The 23,598-nt window shown below is 35.3% G+C and overlaps 1 protein-coding gene across 4 annotated transcripts; it reads left to right on the top strand.

Annotated features, from left to right (window-relative positions):
- The first annotated feature begins 1,550 nt into the window (after positions 1-1,550).
- On the top strand, positions 1,551-22,084 carry LOC131666134 (disks large homolog 5-like). Of its 4 annotated transcripts, none has more exons than XM_058938536.1 (17): positions 1,551-1,923; positions 3,168-3,380; positions 4,409-4,426; positions 4,602-4,716; positions 6,572-6,935; positions 10,252-10,671; positions 11,038-11,474; positions 12,169-12,781; positions 12,860-13,376; positions 13,475-14,965; positions 15,688-15,941; positions 16,268-16,473; positions 16,550-17,077; positions 17,167-17,411; positions 17,937-18,166; positions 18,242-18,461; positions 18,545-22,084. In XM_058938536.1, exons 2-17 carry the CDS (start codon positions 3,329-3,331, stop codon positions 18,649-18,651), a joined length of 5,817 nt encoding a protein of 1,938 aa, XP_058794519.1. In that variant the 5' UTR covers positions 1,551-1,923; positions 3,168-3,328; the 3' UTR covers positions 18,652-22,084. The 4 variants fall into 4 exon arrangements, with proteins under 4 accessions (XP_058794519.1, XP_058794522.1, XP_058794520.1 ...); XM_058938539.1 differs by having other exon boundaries at positions 13,475-13,612; positions 18,545-22,079; XM_058938537.1 differs by lacking the exon at positions 4,602-4,716 and having other exon boundaries at positions 18,545-22,083.
- Positions 22,085-23,598: the final 1,514 nt, after the last annotated feature.

The raw sequence follows: 23,598 nt of genomic DNA, 5'->3' as shown, positions 1-23,598 counted from the left end.
AAGAGCTGCGTTGATTATGATAGAAATGAGTAATTTTTTTAATAACCAAAAATTTTAAGTACTTCAAGATTTATTTAGGTTAAAAAAATCCATTTCTAACAAATAGTTAATATTGACAATTATTCCAGTAAATAACCTATTCCTATTAATATAGCTCTTATTACAAGAGTTCTTGAGAGGATAATGTCCAACAAAAGTATAAGTCTACGTTGAAAGAATTAAAATCAACTTTTTATTTCGAAAATGTGAAAAGAAATTAATCACTTACGATGCTAATTAGTTTGATCTGATGCAGTGAGCTCAGTTACTCTGAGGTAAACGAGATGCGAGTTGGGGTACCTGGAGTAATACGGGAAGCATGTGCGCTACTTTGATGTTTGGCCGTGAGTCAGCAGTCATAGGTCTAATCAGCTTTTTATTTTTAAATAATTAATTAATTTATTAATTTATCTTTGATTTTATCATGAGGGCTGTTAGTTTGTCTCGCAAACTAACGATTGGTCTACGAATGGTTTTTTCATAAATACATTTTCACGATTTTACTACAACTCTGATCTGGATATGCTAAGACCTAACACCTAAGATTTATTTTATGTTTTTTGTAGGGTAAAAACCCCTGAGGACGAACTAACAAATGGTAGAGAAAATAGTTATTGCTGTTTATTTACAAACTATCTTACGTCATAATTAGTTTATCGATTATCTTAAAAAAACTAATTCTAGATGATATCTTTTAAAACCTCAGCCAAGCGAACCGAGATCATGAATTAAAAATTTTAATCTAATCAATATAAAAATTGTATGTTTTAAAAATAGATAAGCTAGAATTACTTACTATTAAATTTTTATTTTTCAAATCCGCATTAGCATTAGCATTTTTCATTGTTTTATACGTTTAGCAAAGATAGATTTTAGGTAGATTTTGCCTTTGTTCGTTTCTCACTAAATTGATTTAGTGATTACGACTCTTACACAATCTATACATGAATCTATACGTGTCTGGATTGCTGTGCAGTCCACTTTAAGATAATAGGTTTCTACACGAAGTAGCATAATTGAGTATAGTTTACAACGTTTGCATTCTGAAATTCAACAACATAAACATCTTTAATTTTAGTCACTCAAAATATTTATAAAATTAAAAATCCATCCTAGCACCTCTATCGGTTTCACTCTACTTATTAATTTATACCTTGTTTACACTATCAGTCTATTTCCTTTTTTATATGGGAGGATTGCAATACATATCTAACCCGGCCATAATAAACGTTTACTTTACCAACTATCAGTATTACGTTACAGACTGGTACACGTATATATAGATATTCTATGTATGCATGAGTGTGCGTGGATTGACACGGTGGAGGGTGGAGGTGCCTTATGCGCGCGCATCTCTAATCATCGTGCATGTATCGTCAGACTAAGAGTGTGTGACTGTGCGAGTGCGAGTAATCTCTGTCTCGTTTCGTTCTCTCGCGCATAAGCAAAAGTAATGGCCGTTACATTTGTGTGCGCCTACCTATGTGTTAGTGTGTGTATACGTTCGTAGATTGAAAATGGCTAATTGTCAAGCTAACTCGCGTAGCAGCAGCAGGTGAAAGAGCGAGTGAGGCGGCAAGAGCGTCGCATTTCATATACATCGTGCGCGCGTCGTCAAGAGGAGAGCAGTGAGAGAGTAAGAGAGAGAAAGAGGAGAGAGACAGAGAAAGTGGGAGGGAAGTCCCCTCCTGAGGATGGTGCGCTGCTGCTACAAGGCGTAAGCGCGGCCACGCACCGGCCTCCTCCTCGTCGTCTACCATCAAGTGCCTTAGGAATACAGCCAACACCGCCGTCGTGACGTGCACACCGACGAGCTGTTGGTGCTGGCTGCTCCGCTTTAATACGAGATACTGCGAGAGACTGAAGTCTGCCTTTTCGCTTCTGGTTAGTTTGCCTTTTTACATTTCACTTGTGAGACACACAGAGACCACCTTTACACTTTTTACATCTTCATTATGTATATACTCTGTTATTTTTTTTTCTATGTTAAAATTTTATTTTTGCTAAAAGTGTTAATGAATATGTTTAAAATCTTTCTTAGCTTTGGTTAGGATTTGGTGCTGTAAAGTAAGGAATGTGTGCTATTGGTGCATTTGTTTTGGGTTAGATTCATTCTTGCATTTCAATGCGACACTCACCTTTTACCTGGACTTGAGTGTTCTTTTATAAATTTTTCTTGTTCTCTCTACTTCATTGTTGTGTTTATGTAAAGTGAAATCAGTCTGATAGTCTTGAAAGTTGTATGAAATTGGAGAGATAAGAGTAACAGGTTGATCGTTGCATGTATAGTTATACAGGTGTACTAAAAGTTTTTTAATGAAGTATTTATCTTTGCAATGTCTGTGGAAGATTTTATTAAATCAATTGAGCTAGTTACTTAAGTTTTACAGTATTATAATGAACAATTGTACCTAAAAAAGACAAAAAGGAAAAATAGTTTTAATTTTATGACTTGTAAGATAAATATCAGATTTGGCTTTTTCCATGAATTTAGATCAATGCAATCTAGATAACATTTTAATGTTGGAGATTATCAAGCTAATCTTGTATGTGTTAATGTTTCACAATTTTCTTTGTTATGCCCTAGACTAATAAAATCTATATGTTCTTAATATAAAGCAATATTTATTTTGTGGGAAACTGTGACAACAATTTGTTCATTGGGTTATAAGAATGTTAAAGTTATTTTTATAATTATTAACACCTTACATCGTATCCTGTAATCAAACTGAATCCATACAACTGTTGAAAACAATTTCCAACAAACTAAATAATCCAATATTGAGTCCAATATCTCATTTTACTTTATACACATCCTGAGAGATAAAAGCTATTCCCACCAGGGTTTCAATTTAGTTGAAGTTCCAATTTCATTCTAGAACACTGTATAACTCTAATTGACCTTGACATTTCAAAAATATCTGATTCCTGCTTCTGCATTTTCCTATCCTCGTTCCCTTTTGCAAGAAGCCATCACACTGTGTTCGTATTATTGGATTTCCTTGACATAAATGTCATAGTTGAGGTGCAAGAGCTGATAACATAGCCTCTTATCCCTTTAGTTTTATGATAATGTGCAGGCTTATTTACTCTTGTTAATATTGGCTTTTTCTATCTGCTGTTCACAGGGGAGAAGACCTGTTTACCTATACATGAATTGTCATTATGAAGGATATACGTTTTATTAAACCACAAAGGGCTTGGTCTGGCGTGAAGTACGCCGCGTCGTTGTTACTTTTGAGGCGAACGTTGCTTACGTTGCTGGAGTAGCGCAAACCAGTCTGCAGCGATGGAGGGCATGGCTTCTGGGGCTGCCCCATCGGACAGCACTGGAAACAGCGGTGAGTTTTTTTTTAACCTATTGATCCATTATGCTACTAGTTTTATTTTAATTTGTTATATTTTAGTTACAGAAGTAGAATAGAAAAGTGTTTGATGCATGATTTATTGAGAACTTCGTAGCTAACAGAATGCATTACTTCAAGTTTATGATTAAAAATTAAACAATACTGGTCAAAACTGTCTCTTTATTGATAACACATAAAAAAAATAAAAATAAAAACAAAATGAATTTTCACTTGAACTTGTAGAGATTTTTAGTAGTCTTTTAATTTAGTAAAAACTAGATATTCGTTGTTTCTAAAGTCTACTTTTCCATATGAAAATAAAATAGCATATTATACATATTAGTAAGCACTAACAGTAAAATAGGATTTTAAATTTCAATGAATTTCAAATGATCTAATAAAACTAATATTTCTAATATTTGGTTTGGCTAAATTTTATTTTTATCATCAAAGTGTTAATGTGCCTTGTTTATTTATATTTTCGATTTTATATAGCGTTTTAAATAGGAATCATGCAAACACATTTTCAAGAAACAGAAGTAGTAATTCGAGCGTAACTCGAAGTGTTATCGAGATTTTTTAATACATTTAAATATTTAAAATGCAACGTTCAGAGCCTGTACGTTATTTAGAGTGCATTATTGTAGCTCGCTTAATTAACGGGATTCACGAATCATAGATGGCCGGAATAATTAAATTCACGGAATTAATAATGAGAGTTGTTTCCAATTAGATATCTCTGAAATAACGTAACCGTCTGAGTTTTTATTTAACGAAATTAATGAACACTCTTTTTCACTTTTTCGTGAGTTATGAATCACTTTTGATTTCGCTGATATTAAATAAAAAACAGGCTGATGCTCAGCCGCGTGACCAATAATTTCTTTCCTGGTGAAAGCAGTCCCAGGATTTCTATATACCAACAATTAGCTGTTACACGCGGCTGAGTTTTTACCTCGTTATTACGTCTCCTCTTTCACGTTTACTTTACCAAGCAGAGAAATTTTGTTTTTCTTTTTCAGATGGAACACTCAACGCTGGTAAGTTGAATCAGTACGATTAGTTATTAATTTATTTTTTTTTGTTTTTGTTAAATGTTGGTAAAACTTATTTGTCCTGCCTGACAAAACAAATATTACCGTATTGTTTATGAAAATTTGAGTAATGCACTCTGTTTTTGTTTGGAATGACTTTTTTATGTGTTGCGGCATGCAGAGAGAGATAGTGGAGGATGTGAGAATATCACCAGCCCAGTCAATCGGAGCAAGTACGAAGATTTGCAAGCGCAATACCAGAGACTTAGACACAAACACGCCGATATTCTTCGACGGTTTGTTTTATTTTCCGTTTTTCGTTTCATTGCCCATTGCGCTTCAATTTCTTCTTTTTGTTTGTATTCGTTTTCCTTTCCGCTGAAGGGCTTTGAAGTGAGCGTTACAAAAAAGGAGTCACCTATATTGTTTTTATGCAATTTATAGTAAAACACATTCACCTACTTATTTCAAATTGGTCAAGTTTTCGTTGAACGTAACAACAGTCAATTTCCTAACTAGCGTGGAAAAGTAGATTCTTGCTTCGTGGAATGTTTATACCCGAGTGAAGCAAGGTTGGAAAATCACACGAGGCGAGAATCTCTTTGTCGAACACGTTAGCTGTGGTATTTTTTTAAAACAACGTATGGCAAGCGCGAGTTGAGTGCACATTTTTTGTCGAGTGTGGCACAAAGTCGTATTTTCCTCACGGTTTATTGAAAAATTATATCTCTTTGAAATGTTCAGTGTTACAAAAGTTAACAATTCGCTCGTTCGAGTCAAATCTGATTCAAAAAAGAGAAAAATTTGGTACTACGCGTATTTGTACAATAAAAAGTGATGATAACTCAGTGAATTGCGAAAAAGATAGAAGCTAAACAAGCATCAAGCAATCATACATTAATAATAGTCTTGTCACGATCCAATATCAAACTATCAATTATTTCGACTGTGTTCGTTTGTTTAATTAACAAAGGCGTTCTCGCTCTCTCTCCCTCGCCCGAGTCTATATCAAATTTATCATTCGTTACAGTTCACTAAACCTGCCATTGTATTTACCTTCGTATCTCAATAGAATAACAATGATCCTTCATCTCTTGGGTGCGCTCACCTCAAAACCGTTTTCTCGTGCGTGAACTAGTTGCAGCTTTGTGTTTTAAAAACTGTGGTCTTTTTAAAATAGCATCAAAGGCGAGATGAAAAAAATCGATGCTCACTCTATGTAACGATAGGTTTGTGTGTGTGTGTGTATGAAAGAGAGAGAGAGAGAAAGGGAAAAAGGTGTATATGAGTGAGAGTGTGGTGTGTGTGCAGAATAATGACACGTCGTTGAAGCGAATGCTTTTTTCCGATTCCTGGTTTGCCTTGTTTTATTCAAGTGAAATTCACATTTGGAGAACTACGAGTATTAGTAATGGTTTGTTTGCATGCGCGCTCTGGTGATTTTTGATATTTTTATTCTAAAAATGGTCGTCGTAGTTTGTAAAAAAAATGCATGTTACAACATCAGGAGTAGTATCAGGAGTAGGAGTAAATGAGAAAAATAGGGACAGGAAGTGAAATTCCTAGGATGTAATATAGCACGCACGTTGGGTATTGAGTATTGGATTATGTATTTCTATAAAATAAGAAAGTTCATAAAGTATGTCAGTGCATAACGATATTCTATTTTATCGAGCTTATTATAAATCTAGAGCAAGTATGTCAGTGCGATTTTTCACCCTTAAGAGTTTGTCGTTATACGTTTCTTTCTTCTAACAAAATATTTCTACAAGGAATTTGTTGTATTTTTCTAAACTAGCAATTCCGCATCGTACCAAACCAATCGTAAGCTATCGATTCACGTTTCTGAAGTACTGTATTATATTTTCGAGTGAATATATCCATTCGCGTTTTTGTGTACTTAGATCGTAAATCCGAAAATACTCATCTAGGTTTAACCGAAAGAGAAAATTGATTTCTTTGAAGAATGCTTTCGACGTGCAAACATCGGTTTGTAACATTTTATTTTGATTGATTGCACTGGTCGACGGTACGCTATTGCGCTGAACCGATTGGCAAAGTTATCGGCACTGTAGACGATAGCGGTCACTTTGAAAAATACAACATCGCCCGTCATCCATAATTTTCACTTCTCGAAATTGCCTTTTCCAGATACGAGCATACAATGAAAGAGCTGGAGTATTATCGTAGCCAGCAGATAATGTCACAACCCGATTCACAGGCGGCAGTACAAGATTCATCGTCATCAACGTCGAGCCTGCGCGGCAAATACAACGAGCTCATGAACGACAAGCAGCGCCTCGATCGCGAGGTCCAAGCCTTGCAAAAAGAAATCACCGAGTTGCGTTGCCAAACTCCCGAGGTGGTCGTTGTCGATCCGCAAGCTAGTAGCGACGCTATGAATCAACATTATTTGACAGCCTTGAGAAAATACGATGCTATCAAAGACGAGTACGACTCGCTGAGGAAGAGATACGATGATCTCATAGCTTCGCACACGGCGGCTGTCAGTAAGGTGAGATTTCTTTTTATATTCCCGATACGAATGATATATTGCTGTAGTTTTACTAATTTTTTTTTAATGACTAATTAGAACTCGTACAGCGCGCTGCACGCGCGTCCAATGTTTTTGAATTTCATCACTATTTCAAGAGTCATCTTGAAAAGCTGTTGATTTTTTGTAATGATTCAAATTTTATCACGTACAACATGAATAAATTATCGAAAAAGTAAAAAATTTTCCGCCGAGATTAAATTTTAATGAATTCCATGATCGTACTCTCGACATGCAATCGAAAGTTATCCATGGTTGAAAACATTTCTTTGGAAATTAATTCCAATGTAGTCAAATGTTTGACCCTGTGCTTTCTTAATGATCGTTGCAAATGTTCATTATATTGAAAATCTAATCTAATAGAGTTAAATTAGGTATATAAAAAATAATCGCTGTTAATTGTAAAATTACAGCTATGTGATAATATTCGTAAAAGAAATCTATGTAAATATATTTATTGTAACATCGAATGGATCACCGAATTTGGCAATTAATTACATCCACTTTGGGATAGTATAGCATAATTTCCTTCTTTTAGCCAAACGTCAGCAACACTACCACTTATGTCCTATTATGTTTTAATTATTTAGATTCGTTTTTTATAGTTTTCAATTAAACTTTTATCAGAATGTCATAACTATATTTAAATAAATTAATTATGTTAAATAAATTATAAAAGCCTGAAAACATAATGTCAATCTTCGAAGTAATTTATTGAATTCCAAAAAAAGTATAGTCGCATGACATCGTTAAAGGCTTAATAAAATTCGGTCATCGTTTTTTAAGAGAGGAAAAAAAATAACGGAGAAATAGAGTAAACTGTCGTTCGCAAAAGCTTTTTCGAAAATACATTTTTTCACTTGTTAACCAACTGCCCTCTGGATTTTCATTGTTACTGAACAATATAAAAATACGGCATTGTTGTTAGAAACAACATCTCTGTTGGAAACGATCCAGCCTTTATCTTTCCGGGATTCTGTGGATTTCTTATACGAATGCAGCTGTTCCGATCTACCTGTCGATGACTCATCCGTTGTTTTTCGGTTGGCCACGTTTTTCCACCAATGGGAAAAAAGAAATTTTGAGACGCGGCTTATAACAAGGTCTTCGAAGGACTGAGCTTAGTCTTGAAGCTTAGTTGAAACAGATTTGTGCAGTCGTAACGAATTTTCGATTTTTATAAATATAAAGTATGTGATTGTGTACTCTACTTGTGAAGATTGTGTACTTTACTTGTGAAAATTCGCTTCCGCTACGTTATTTAGAAAGATTAAATAAAAGTGTTGTAGCAAAATCGAAATAAGAGCATTTTTAATTAAAAGCGAATTGCTCAACTATTTTATAGGCTATATTAGTTATATTAACGACGATGCTTACCTAAGTTGGTTATATATTCATACTTCAAATTTAAAAAAAAATGTAGAATTTTTCATTTAAAGGAAAAGTTGAGGGGTTTGTAGGTCAAGTTGAATTTAACTTTTCCAAATATATCGGCATAGACTTGTTACGGCAAATTTAATAACCTGCAGACAGTTTGATAAGTTTAAATCAACTTTCACTACTTCGAAGATTTCAAAGATCTTGCTACAACTTTGTTTCGAAGTTTAAAAAACCATTATGGCGTAAATTAAAAATTAAAATAATCTCGCTACGATCTCGTTAGTACAGCCTTAGGCATATAATATCACGAATTAATGTAACGAAATGTATTCTGCAATCAGAGGGAGCGCGGAACTTTCGCTAAGAAAATTTCATAGCACGTATTCGTTTTCCGGACTAACTTTTCTAACTAAACATAGTTCAGTGAATTTGAATTATTAATAGTTCTCAAATTAATCTTTTAGTTTTGCACACTTTCATAATCTTCACTAGTGTTAACCAAGCTTTATAGAAGTGTACCTCAGATTATTTTTTGCAAGAGGATTAAGATTAAAAATCAATGAGTCGCCAACGGTTACTAAAGGTGAGAAATGTATGATGTTAGTCAAACAATTTTCAATTTTTGTTAAGTTTGAAATTTCGAATTATTTTTTCACCATTTACTTTATGACGACAATTAAATCGTCAGCTGCAGTGCTCGCAATGTAACGTACAGTAGAATATTTAATGATAGGTCAATTTGAATTTTTGACTTACGACAATGCAACCGTTACTTCCATGTCAGTTATTTCAAAATCATAACAGCCTAAACAAACAGGCAATTAGGGAGTACTAATGTGTCTCCTAACATCCGTGAGTAGCTGATTTAGAAAGTCCCATTAAGGCAAACGTGAATCACGGAAACTACCCGCTCCTCTAAGAAGTCATTTTAGCGCTTATAACGCAACTATCTTATTAATTTAATGGACCTAACTCCGTTATTGATTTTCATCACGCGTACATGCTCCGTGGTAAATATATTAATTATTACGGACCAGTGATTGCGACAGTTGCGCATTTAGCTTATTAAGTGGTTTTAAAAGACATTTAATTTATAGCACGTGCGGGGATGGTATTCGCATTATTTGCCTGCCTCGTTCGCAACGGGCAACGAAATACCTTCGCGTGAATTGTCGCATAGTTAATTGTGTTCACGTTACATTGGATATAAGAGCTTAGTTTACCGCTGAAACAAAACGTCATTACTGACTCGTTGGTAAAAATTTATCGAACATCTGCGTTTCAATTCAAAGACTTCGTTTTTTGCGAATATCCAGCGAACCCATCAGATATGCGCTTTGAAGGATTTTCAGCGAGTAACTACATTTAAATATTTGATATTGCTTTTAGCACAAGCTTTTCGAGGTTTACGTGAGCTCGGATGAGTTTGCTTTTTTCTGTATGCAAAGTTTCAATCGCCGATGGAAGTTTTTTCCTTTTTTAGCATGAATTTCGATAGAAAATGAAATACTTTTTTTAAAAAAGCTTCTGATTTAATTCTGATTTAACGGAAAAACAACTATCAATTGATATTAACGATAACAAGTAGGTTCATGTCGAGAATTCGAAATTTCATTTAATGAATCACAAGTCAAAAATTACTAATGAATACAGAACATTTGGAGAATTGGCAGCAAGTTAAAAAAAAACTTGATTAGACGTAATATCATAGGCAAACATCAAAATACGTTTCGTCTGTTGATGATGTTTAACTTTGCTAAGTAATCCAACCTGGCGAATATTAACAATACAAATGAAAAATTGTATACCGATGAGAAACTCCGAAGATAAATGAAATTGTGCAATCTTGAAACATTTTTCGCAAAAAGAATAACAGCAACTTTTTGTTCGCGCGCAGTTGGAGTTGGTCCAAGACGAGTTGGCCAGAAAGAATAAGCAATTAGAGGACGTGATTGTAGACCGCAACTCTGCGATTCGAGAGCGCAACGGATTAAAGCAGCAATGCACAGCGGCAATACGCCAATGGGATATAGCACTACGCGAGCGTAACGAGTATCGCGAGGCTTTGGCAAAAGTGTCGCAGCAGCACGAGGAAGCAGTGAAAGAGATCAATCAAGCAATGGTAGGACGTATGAAGGCTAGCAAAGAAATCAAACGGCTCACCGAGGAGCGGAATGCCGCCCTCCACGAGTACAGTTTGATTATGAGCGAGAGGGACACTGTACATCAAGAAATGGAAACCCTTAGTAATGATCTCAGCCAGGCTTACGCCAAGGCTACACATTTGGAGAGTGAGAATAAGCATCTCGTTGAAGAGGTATATCATTTTTTTATTCCAATGGGGGTGGCTTGAATTCAATTTAGGCTGAATTCGAGAAATTTATCGAACATACTTCTCAGGGCAAAGCACAATTATGTACATTAACGTAAACTGTTTTAATCTTTACAATCGTTCATGCTGGAATTAGTACGGATACGTAAGTCTTGATTCTGATCGTATATTGTATGTTAAACACGATTTTATATATAAATATTGCATATGCAAGATGCATATTCTTTACGCTTTATATATTCTGTACATATTCTTTGTTCGGTCTTTGTAAAGCAAAACTTAATGCTTTTTCATAAAGAAATTTATTCGTCGGGACTAATTGAATAACCAACTGCTTTTCAATTGTTTCAGAAAAAGACATTGTCCTACCAGGTGGAAACTCTACGTCGCGAGATTTCCTCAGCACTGCATGACCGCGACGAAGCACTAAAAGAGTGTAACGAGCTGCGTCAGAAGTTCGGTGACTACAGCGAAACGTCGAGCCGTGAGCGTATCAATCGTTTGGAGTTGCGCTCTTACAGCATTGAGCACGATGTGGCGAACAAAGAATGTGCCGAGAAAGAAAGTAATCCGCGCGACTACGCCAAGCGAGAGAAAGAACGCGTCGATAATCTTGACCAGGCTAATCAGGAGATCGACAGACTACGTAAATACGCCGATAAGCTACAGGCTGAATACGAGGATGCAGTGCAAGAAGCTGAAGTCTCTAAACGCCGTCGCGACTGGGCTTTCAGTGAAAGAGACAAAGTTGTTTCGGAACGTGAGAGCATTAGAACACTTTGCGATAGGTATGTTCTCCACTTGAACGATGACAGTACATTTACTTAATATTAAAAATTATTATAAACATTTATAGCTTGTTTCTTATTGAGTTTTTTGCCGTTTTTTCATTGCATCTTTTTCAATAATTGAAGCAAGAAAACATGAAAAAGCTACAAAATTCTCAGCTTATTAATCGAGTAATTTATCTATTTTTGAGCGAAAATACTGAAATTATAATTGCCATTTCATGACATTGATTATACAATAGATACTGCAGCAAGAGTATCAAGTTAAATTATGTCAAATTTCAACCTAAATTTCAAACTATCCGACAAAGGAATATTTAGTTCTGTTGAAATATCGAAATAATCAGTGCATGTAAACACAAGCAGCATGTTTGTTAATTACGTTAAAATTTGTTACTCACCAACTTAGTCGTTATTCTTGCTATATGGATTGTGATCCTTGCTATGATATGAATATAATGCGATGCGACCTCCATTTTAATGTAATTAAATCCAAAGGATAGTTAAAATGTTCAAGCTTAATGTAATTAGTATCGATGTTCAAATTCATCTGTTTTAATATTCGAAGTTTGAAATTGTAGAACGCTCGTAATTGAATTTATTTCAACGCTTGCAATTGGAATTTACAATCAACATGTGTTATTGAAAAGCAGCAATAGTTGTATTCCAATCATAAACATTCTTTTCGTTTCAGGCTGCGTAAGGAACGCGATCGCGCCGTATCTGACCTGGCAAATGCTCTACGCGACTCAGACGATATGAAAAAGCAGCGCAATGAAGTGTCCAAAGAACTAAAAGATCTGAAAGAAAAGATCGAGTCAGGTGATCATACATTACGCGCCAGTCAATACAGTCACGACTCCGACAACGAATGGGATGCAGTCACGGTACATTTGGACTTAAATCGTATGGGTATTGAGTCCGATTGTGATCTAGGTCTCATGCTTGTTGGTGGTCGAGACAATCCTTACTATCCGAATGACTCTAGAATATATGTGGCTCAAATTGCTCCTGGCAGTGCAATAGAGAGCAAACTTAGAGTGAACGACTGTATTCTAAGGGTAAACAATGTGGACTGTTCGTCGACACGAATGATCCTCGAAACACTAAGATCGTGTAATTCTGGACCGGTTGTTTTGACTATCAGAAGAAGAAGAATCAACCGATCACTCAGGACCACGCAATTACCAGTGGGCACAGTTCCGCATGGGATCATACTCGAGATTGGAATTTACATTGCCAAGATTTCACCCGAAAGTTCAGCAGCTAATAATGGATATCTCGCCGTTGGAGATAGAGTTTTAAATGTAATTAATTTCTTTATATCTCCTCATATCGCTTATTTATTGTCTTGCAAGATTGCTCACCTTTATACAATTTTTCAGATCAATAGCAAGTCAATGGAAGGAGTTACCTCAGCCCACGAAGCAATGGCGATACTTGACGATACGTCAACTGATGTATTAACAATTACGACCCTTAAGGGAATAGCACTGACAACAGCATCAAGTGCTGAGACAATGCCGATGGTCGGCAGCTTCACTCCCGAAAATCGTAAAATGGTTAATAGTTGTTCTCAAACCGAACAAGAACGGATGATGCTTAAAACTACAACTTCGGCGGATGATTACGATCGTCGATATATCGCGTCTAGTTTCGGTGACAGAAGCGGTTATAAAGTATCTAAATCAATGAGCGCTGATAAACCTAGTGGTATCAGTCATGCTTGGGATAATTTTAGAGAAAAGATTGATATCGTTCGAGGAAGACGGCACAGTAAAGATCGTGATGAGAAGAAAAAGAGGCATAGAAATTCAAGTCCAAATACTTTCGAGCAAGAGCAAGATGCTATAGCTAAGCTTGATTCTGTGATCGAAAGCTATCATAAGAAAGCAAGTAATGGTAAGTATTTTGAAAATATACAATTTATCATTGAAAAGTTCGACTGAAATTTGAAAAAATATGACTTCTAAAAATCAATTATTTATTTTCCTTTAAAGGTAACAACGGAGTGCTAAAGCGCAGTAAACGCCGCGGAGTAGGCGCAAATGGTGGTGGAACAGGCAGCGGAATAAGTGGAACAAGCGGCGTGAGCAGTGGCAGCGGCACCGAGAAATCGGCAGCCGAGAAAAACGGAGGTACGTGGCCAAAAGCCCGTCTAGGTCCGCTGATACAGAATGGCACAGGTACAGTCATGCATCCACGCAAAACGAAAGAGCGTCTTCCACTAAGTGCGCTGCTGAGCAATCCACCGAAATACGAGTGCACGTATAATTACAACCGCATTTCCCAGCCAATTCCCTTAGCAAATTTTACTGGCACGACTAGTGGCATGAGTTCCAATAGACACACCGTTTACAAGGCTCTCGAGAGTTCAATCCAGAGTTTCAGTAGTAAAGCAAGCCAGCTACAACACGTACAGAAGTCATTTGTTCCATCACCGGTGCAATTTAAAGAAGCTGCCGATGGAAATTTGGCAGCAGCTTTGGTGCCATTAGATACGAGCCTCGATTTCTCAATGAACATAAGGCCCGATTACTACATGAAAAAACGCACTATCGCCATGAGCACCTCCAAGTACACATCCCTTGACACGGACTCAATGACGCATAATCGTGTGCACTCGCAGCTCTACAGTAGTCCACCAAGTGGTCCACCACGCGTACCCGGTAACTTCTCATTCCCACCGTACACCAGCCATTCTCAATCGCATCATCCACACCAACAGCAGAGTATCAACAACTCGAGATATCCTTCTCCACCGTCCTTACCGAGCGCACAGTCCGGGGAGTCAATAGGTTTGCCAGATGCACGTTCTTTCTGCTTCGAGCCTCCTTACACTCCTCCACCTCAAATCAACTTTGGTCATTTACACACACCCTCGATGGACTTGCATTATCATAAACCTCGTGCTCATCCGACCATGAGTTCGTACGATGTTCCTCCGTACGTCTCGCACGGACCATATGAAGGTGGCACATTTCCAAGGAAAAAGGAAAACCAAAGGTTTAGAATCCCATCGAATCCAAGTGTCACTTCCAAAAATAGCATCGGTAAGCTCTCATCAGGTAGCATCGAGAAGACATCTGAGCGTGGCTCGCCTATGCCGACATTTCACATTGAGATCGTGAGTCCGACGAGTGGATCGAATTCCACTACTGGAAGTGGTGGTACCAGATCAAAGAGAGCGAGCTTGCCGGATTATTGTTACCCACAGCCGAGACCAACTCGCGGACAAGTGAGACGAATTCACATCGAGAAGAGTCAGGAACCACTTGGTATACAAATTTCATGCCTCGAAAGTGGCGGAGTTTTTGTGTCATCTGTTACGGAACACAGTTTGGCCTCGCAGATTGGACTACAGATTGGTGATCAGCTGCTCGATGTTTGTGGAATAAATATGAGAACTTGTGCCTCTTACACCATGGCTGCGAATATACTTAGACAATGCGGTAACTCGTTCACAATGCTTGTCCAGTACAGTCCTGACAGTGAGTATTTGAAGTTCTTGTTTCATTACGGATATTGAAGATCGTCAGAGGTTCTTTGGTTCGAAGGTGTGATTTCAGGTTAATATTCTGTACATTATAGCGTTCTTATCACGCTCATTTTACACGAACCAATGAATTCATATATCATTAGTAGTTTTTTTAATTACGATCGTTCTTTGGCATGCGTAGAGGTTTGAATAATGTTGTAGTATTATCCAGCATGATATTCCTGATGTTTTAAATTTCCGCGGACGGTATACCATTATATTGACTAGTGTATATAAAGATTGTTTCTGTAGTCCTCTTTAACGAAAAAATATTATGACGAAAAATTACCAATACACGCCGAGTATTTCCATTACTCTCTATTAAAGTAAATACCGAGCATATTTTCAACTCAAAAGTTCAAAATTATCAGTTAATTATTTGATTTGTAAAAGAAACATTAAATTTTTCTTACAATCCTTTTTGACATATTAAAAAATGATAAATCAAATATACTTGAGATTTATTATACTGTAAATTTATATATTATAAACTCAAAATTCAAATTAAAAAAAATTCATAATTCACAAAAACATAATCATTGTGAATTTATGTAATATTAATTTGGAGGATTTCCAATAGTACCATAATTTACTTCGAAAGTAATGGTGACTCGTTAAAAACTTTGTGAACTCCAGAGAAATGTCTAGTGAGCTTTCTGTTTCCATTATTAACAGAATACAGTGAACTAGGTTCAGGGACATCAAGTGACTCGGAAGAGCAAGGAGAAAAAGAAGGTAGTCGCAGCGGCTCGTCGACACCGTGCAACAGCCCCGAGGCATCGCGCAAAAGTACCATCGAGCCACTTGAGACCTCGGAGCCAGAACGTGATCAAACATCCTTACCTACTATACCTACCATCAGAACACCTATAGAGCGCGAACGTGACAGAGAAAGAGATCGTGAGCTGAGAGCTTCGGCGTCTCTTGAGGTAAGGATACTTTTAACTTTCAATGATGTCTCGTTAGAAGTGCAATTATTTGCTCAATTGGATTTTATTTCTTTTCTTTATATTTTGATATCTTCTGTATGATTACCTATGCACTTTATTTAAAAAATACATTTATCATTCGTTTTTTGTCACGTGAAATGCTATTATTGAAGTGTATGTTAGTGCGTCGGTATGATAATGCTAATTATAATTTAGGGTGTTTAGTCATCGAGAAATCGAACAAAGAGTGAAATTTTTTTAAATCCGTTAAAGTATTATTACTGTACCTGAAAAAAAACTTAAAGATAAATAACAAATGTTTGCAGGTGCGAAGTACACAAGATCGTGAGATGCGCGGTGAGATCCGAAATTCAACATCACTCGACATCAACATACGCAAGCCTGAGCTACGTACGAGCGTAACACTCGATGGCATTCGTAACAGTCTAACGGGTACTGGTACGTTAACACGAGGTCAGCTGAGTCAAGGAGGTAACACAACTCTACAACGCCAAAATGCAACAGTACGAAGGTAAATCTTTAATAATAAGTTTTATGAAAAATCGTCTTTACAGTTAAAAATAAAAACTTTTGTCATTTCTTATTAGTCCGACTCAAGACGATCAAAATCGCAACGCTAAGACGCCGCCACCAAACGACCCGCGTTACTTATTTATCGAAACGCGTAAATGTTCCAATCTTGGAATATCCCTCGTAGGAGGCAATGGCGTCGGTATATTTGTGCACTCGGTTCAACCGGGTTGTCTAGCTGAGGAAGCGGGTTTGCATACTGGTGACCGTATTCTTGAATACAATGGTGTTGATCTTCGACAAGCTACAGCTGAACAAGCTGCTCTGGAATTAGCTAGACCTGCGGATAAAGTCACTCTCATAGCTCAATATATGCCAGACAGATATAACGAAGTGAAGGACAAACCTGGAGATAGTTTCTATGTAAAAGCAATGTTTGATCGGACGAGCGAGGTTGGCGATAGCCTGCAATTGAAATTCAACAAGGATGACATATTGTATGTTGACAACACAATGTTTAACGGGACCCCTGGTCATTGGAGAGCTTGGCTTGTGGATCAAACTGGTAGAAGGCAGACTTGTGGCATCATTCCTAGCAAATTTAAGTATGTGTTATTATTGTATATTAACACTAATTTAATTTTTTAAACTTAGTTTTAGCAATAAATTTTAAATAAATATAACTATATTTTAGAGTTGAAGAGGAATTACTTTTGCGGAGGTCACTAGGTGACTTAGAGTCTGATTCAACTAGACGTGGTACGACAAGTGCTAGACGGAGTTTCTTCAGACGGAAAAAGCATCACCGCTCATCCAGTAGAGATAGTAAAGAGTTGTCGCAATTGACTGGTGTTGGAAGTATGGGCTGGTACAGTGACAGCGGGACCTTGAACGAAGAAAATTTCCCTTTGAGTTACCAACGTGTCGAAAGGCTAGATTGTAAGTTGATCTAGTACTCTGATGTATTTTAATGACGTACACGGCTTACACTCGTCCGTTACCATTTTTAGCTCTCTTCGGATATATTTTAGTTAATTTATTTTTTCAACTCATTTAGATTAGTAATAAAAATTTATTTTCCAATTTAAATCTATCTTCATTAGTTTTCACGATTGATGGTATCATGTATGCCATTGATGGGGTATGTTGATCCATATAAATATTGATAGTGCAATAACACAGTTTCCAGATTTTATATAGAGTTTTTTTTGTTCACTCATTTTTATTTTAGTAAAGTATGTATTAGAACTTCGCAACATTTTTCCTTGTATATTGCATCAATAATTTTGTAATCTTTCAAAATCAATAGCTTATGTAATATTTTTAATAATGGGTTTCTTAATTAACTTTTAGTTTTTTATATAAATATATTGTTTCAGAGTACAAGATGCCATAGCTAACCATAATTATTTCTTTATTATTTATCTTTTTGATGACATATTTCTTAATTATTGTATTACAAAGATCCAGCCTTGAGGCCAATTTTGATGATCGGACCACTTAACGAATGCGTCGCAACGAAACTCCTGCAAGATTTTCCTGGTCAATTTACAAGATGTTTACCCGAAGTAATGCACTGTTCACAATCTACTCTCGAGCAGGGCTTGAGGGATTCGCTTTACGTTGATTATCGTAAGAAAGGCAATTATTTTGAGTGTACGACTGTACAAGCTGTAAAAGAAATTTGTGAAAAGGTACGAAATTACTCTTACGTAATATTATATATTCTAAACTTTTTTATTAATGTTGATTGATTATTGCTACTTTAGAATTCCCATTGCATTTTGGATATATCCATGGCGTCGCTTGAACGTTTACATAGGCATCAAATATATCCCATAGTTATATTGATTAAATTCAAGAGCATAAAACAAATAAAAGAGGTAAAAGACTCTCGCTACCCCAGCGACAAAGTCAGCGCTAAAGCAGCAAAAGAAATGCACGAACAGTCACTAAAACTTGAGACAGAATATAGACAATTCATACACGGTGAGTTATATTAGCGTTTAAACTCGAGCAAGCATTATCGTCACAGTTTGTAAATATTTTGTAAAATGAAATTTCCACTTTAGTAACCATTCCTGCGGGAGTGAACATAGCGCACATCTGCAATCAAGTGAAAACATCGGTAGATGAGGAGCAAAGCAAGGCTCTATGGCTACCTCGGGGGCTTCCTTGACGTTCAAGGGGGGGTCCCCACAAACCGCAATGGAAATCAATCTAAATTCCATTCAGGGGGTCCTTACGTCGTTTCCAAGTCGTTGGAATTTTGCTTTTCATGGTCTCAGATGTATCCTGTCGCAAGGTGGGGGACAATCATTTTCGCTTTTATTACTGCAATTGTTTCGTCTTTCGATAGCGCTAATTTACGTCCGTACGCAATTATTGTATCGTATATATAAATTAGTTTCGTTATCAAACGTGACTCAAAGAGTTCATAATGCGTTCTTTGTTGAATTTTTGTACTTTTTTACTTTGTACTAGTTTGAGATTATTCCAACGCGACAAGTAGTTTTTTCGAGGTAGAATCAATCGAACTTGTAGTCACGTTTGAATGTTAGTTTTTTTTCTTGTGTGGACGTTTACTAGCGCAATTCCCGATGAGTGCAAGCACAAGCTTTTTACAATTTCATAAATAAGAAAAAACGTGTGAATTGAGACCACGTAGCACTTCGTACATGGGCCAGCTTATGGAATTTTTAAATGGAATTGACTCGTAGCTATTTGGTTCCTGTAAATATTTTGTATAATTATATAATGACACTATTCTTACTACGAGGACACGAGAGAGAGAAAGAGAGAATCAAAGAGAGGGGAGGGGAGAGAGAGAGAGAGAGAGAGAAAGAGAGAAGAGGGGAAGGAGAGAGAGAGAAAGAGGCAGAGATTATTTGATGTTGATGTTTGTTTTCAATGTGATTGTGTGCGCGAAAAATGCAATAAGTTGTAGTTGACGAGAGTGAGGCAAAATTTTACCTACAAATTTTGGATCTCAAGTTGATTACAAAGTATAAATTTACCAAGTTATCGAATTATAATATTTATTTGTGTAGTAATTATGAATCGTAAACGAATAGATTCGTTCATTGCAAGTTCTTTACAATTAAGTTGCTGAAACTTAGGAGGAAAAAAGACACACCAAATGATTTAACATAAGAAAATTTGAAGTGACTTTCACCCGACGTAAAAGTATTTCTACGTAAGTTTCTTTTACTACATAATGTACATATTTTCTTTAATTAAATCTGAGTATCTACATTTTGTTCGTAAATATCTAAATTTATGTATATGGAAACTGAACTTCAAGCTGCTCAAATATTCATTATGGTGCAAATGTAACTTAGACGATGCTGATAGAGTAATTTTTTACCGTCCTTTGTTCGGTACTTGTTATGACTGTTATTGTCGAGTAGCGTATTTTTCTTTTTTTCTTCTTTTTTAACATAATCGCTGTAATAGTGAAATACAACTTGTCTGAGAGCAAGACCACCTTAAAGTAGAAACCTGTAATTTTATCTTATATTATTTATTTAGCGGCAACAGCGCACTTTTTTTTATTAGTTTTGTATAAAATCGCTAGCTATTGCCGTTTCATTTAATAAATGAATATTATCGATAACACAAGATTTTTTCGTTTATTGCTATTTATAAGGGTGTTTAATTTTTTCTGTGTAATCAGACAATATTTAAGCGTAAGTTGAGAAATTGAGACCAAAAAATGAAGAGTTTTTACAATAAGTTACAAAAATTTTATTTAATTCGACGTTTGAATGTATTTTTCAAAATAACGTTAATTACAAAATACTAACCGAATTAAATTTATATTATTTTGATTTTATATATATATCGGCAATAGTTAAAAGAGATTATGAGCAGCTATTTGTTTGCCTTAAAAACCAATTTGTGGATGAAAGAAAATTAAATTGGAGAAAAAGACAGGAAGAAAGGATCGATTATATATTTTCAATCACATTTACTGTGATATTATATTATATTTGATGACGACATATCAGTTTATAACGTCATCTTATATTGTAAACTACCCGGTAACGTGAGAGTCAAACGAATATATATTTTTGAGCAATACGCACTTGTATGCATCAACGAGCGCAATCAATATTTCAATGTTATGGCACGTATCATAAATAACAATACACGTTGATAAATAGAAAAAAGTAATAAATACATCATAATACTACTAACAATAGATGTAAAACTATTACGTTTACTGAATTGCGCGAAAGTATTGTAGTGAACGTGTTTGCGCTTTTAATACACTTCCGTGATTACACTTGGACCACTGTATTGATAATAATCTAAATCGTGATATTACTGAGTAACAAAAATATTAATATTGAATAATTTGTCTTTACTAAGTTTCAAACGTCATTTTTTATTAATTTATAAAGCAATATAATATTGAAAGCGTACAATTGAAAGCTAAAAATTTTGAAAAATACGGATATGAAATAAAACTTTTAATGATCACAATTTTTATCTATACTAAATCTAAAATCAATTTTATTATTCTCAAAATCTCGTATATTACATTATAAATTGCATTATTATTTAAAATAAAATTTCCAGAACTCATATATACAAAATATAATCTAATAATTCTGTGACGTCGTGGCAACGACACATCTCAGGTGCACCTGAGGCTTGGCGCAGTCTCGGAATTCTGTTGTTGTCAGAAGTGCGATTTCTCGCCTAAACTGACTTGGATCACTATCTAGAAAAATTTTTCGCAAGGGGACAGTGCCACTATTCCCATTTTTCCGTCTTTGGATTCCAATCGATTATAGTAATCCAAAGATGAGAAGTACTCAACGGTCCTACCGATAGAAGTACCTAGTTTCCCTATATGAGTTGTATCTAGAGTCTATTAGTAGTAGTCTCTAGATACTGAGGAAAAGGGATTTTTAGTGGTTCGTGAGCTAATTTTAAGAGGTAGAAAAGAAACAGAGAGATTAATTAATTTATTTTCCTTCAGCTTGCTGTTTTATTTTTATAACCATAGACACATTTTCGCACTCCGTTGGTAGCTGGCTCCTTGGCCTCTTAGCTTGTCTTGCTCATTTCTACTCAGCTCTTTTCCATCATACTCTACTCCACCTGAATTATTTATTAATGGTCTTATATATTTCTCTTTTAAATTTGCCTTATTAAGTAGTGGAACTACACTATAAACAGTCTTAATTCCTTCAGCATATATACCATTTAATACTTCACGCTACTCATACTTGTAATTAAATGCGCCGTCATTATCATTTACACTTATTCGACTTTTTATATTTGGAGCAATCGTCATTACAACTCGCGAATATGCTAACTTCTTTATCGTTAACGTCACTGGATTTTTAATAAACAAACCATGTTGAGTAATTAACGTAATAAAAATAAATAAACGTTTTAGCTCACTTAAATCCCTAATCACTCTATTACAAGTAGGTTCTTCTTCATCAGTCACTAATCTCAATCTTTTAAAGTATTTAAATAATGATTTTGGTGCTAATTTAGTAAATTCTTTCATTAGTATTACTTTTTCGTTAATTCTCTTCCCAGTGTACGAGTCCTTAATTCTTTTATTATTAATATAATCATATTCTAGCCATATCTCATTGGAATTAATAATTTTCATTATATTCGACATTCCTCTACATTCATATTCAATATTCTTCATCTTAGATGTATGATCAATTAAATACTTAATTTGTCCTGCACGAATATCTTTAAATTCAAGTAGCCATTCATCAAAACTTTCTGTCAATTTCTCTAGATAACAGCTTATACAAATATACAATTATATTCCATAATTGTAATTTAATCCACTAATATCTAGCATCATATATTTATTCCATAGCTCACATAATGTATATAACAATTCTGGCAAATGAAACGAGTTTCACGTCACGTACACTAAGACTGCGGCTGTTGTTATTTATTCTCGAAATATCGGACCTGCCATTATTTATCCTATCGATTACAAATATTTGATTCTCTTTGAAAGATAAAATATCTTAAATTATTTTGTCTACCACCTCGACTACTTCGTTAGGAAAATTATTGAAATTCACGAACGATGGCATAATAAAAAAAAACAACTATTAAGCTCATTTACAAGGAGTAGAAAAAAAGTATCCAAACTATTTGTTTAAACCCACTGATACTAATGCTATGTTTTATTTTTATAAGGGGAAAACGTATTTTCTATTTTCTGAGTTGACTCAGTGATTTTTTTCTTTCAATATACATGTATATTTTTAACTATTTTTCTTTTTCTTCTTTTCACCGACGCGACTCATGAAAAGGAAACCCCTAGCAGTATTCTTTTCTTAACATTTAATAAAAGAATATTCCTAATTTTTTCTCGATAGTGATCCCTCGGGGGCCTTCAAAAATTTTATGCGACGTCGTGGCAACGACACATCTCAGGTGCATCTGAGGCTTGGCGCAGTCTCAGGAATCCGTTGTCTTCTTGAAAAGATATTAATTTTAATTAAATTTACGCAAATATTTCCTAAACCAGCTATTTGTTCAATCCTTATTTTTATTTTCCGTCACAACTCTAAAGTAAATTTTGGAAAATAAACTATTTTTACTAATTGTTGAAACAGAAACACACGTTAACTTTCATAAACATTGTATATCTTGTTGATTCGCGGAAAGATTATTTTGAACCGCCGAAAAGAATTGAAAAGGAAGAAGATTTGAGGAATGTTATATTTAATTTTTAAAAAGTTATAGGAAAAGCGTTGTAAAGCAATATGATGCAATTTGCTAAATTGCCATCCTTTTTACATTATCGATTTGGTTAATGTTTCAAACTCATCTTAAAACTATTAAAGATGTGATATTTGAGTATGAAATTCGTAAATAAAAGCTTATTACACGGAATGTATTTTTATATGTACATACAAAGAATATTCTAGATTTTTTATTGGTTGTTTCACAGATTGTTAATACGAGAAGGTTATTGTATGACCATCAAGCATAGCGTGGCTTTCGTGCCTTTTTATTGTCAAGTAAAACGAAGGATGATATTCGTGTGGTAAAAAAAAGTTTGTGGAACAAACGGGATTTTGTAATTTCAAAGTGCTATTATGAGTTGCTTCCCTGGTCCCGTGTA

This window comes from Phymastichus coffea, unplaced genomic scaffold, assembly GCF_024137745.1.
Source record: "Phymastichus coffea isolate CEN01 unplaced genomic scaffold, Cenicafe_Pcof_1.1 PCOF00056, whole genome shotgun sequence".
NCBI lineage: Eukaryota > Metazoa > Arthropoda > Insecta > Hymenoptera > Eulophidae > Phymastichus > Phymastichus coffea.
Note: the sequence above shows the minus strand (reverse complement) of the source record. Positions and strands in the feature narration are given on the sequence as shown.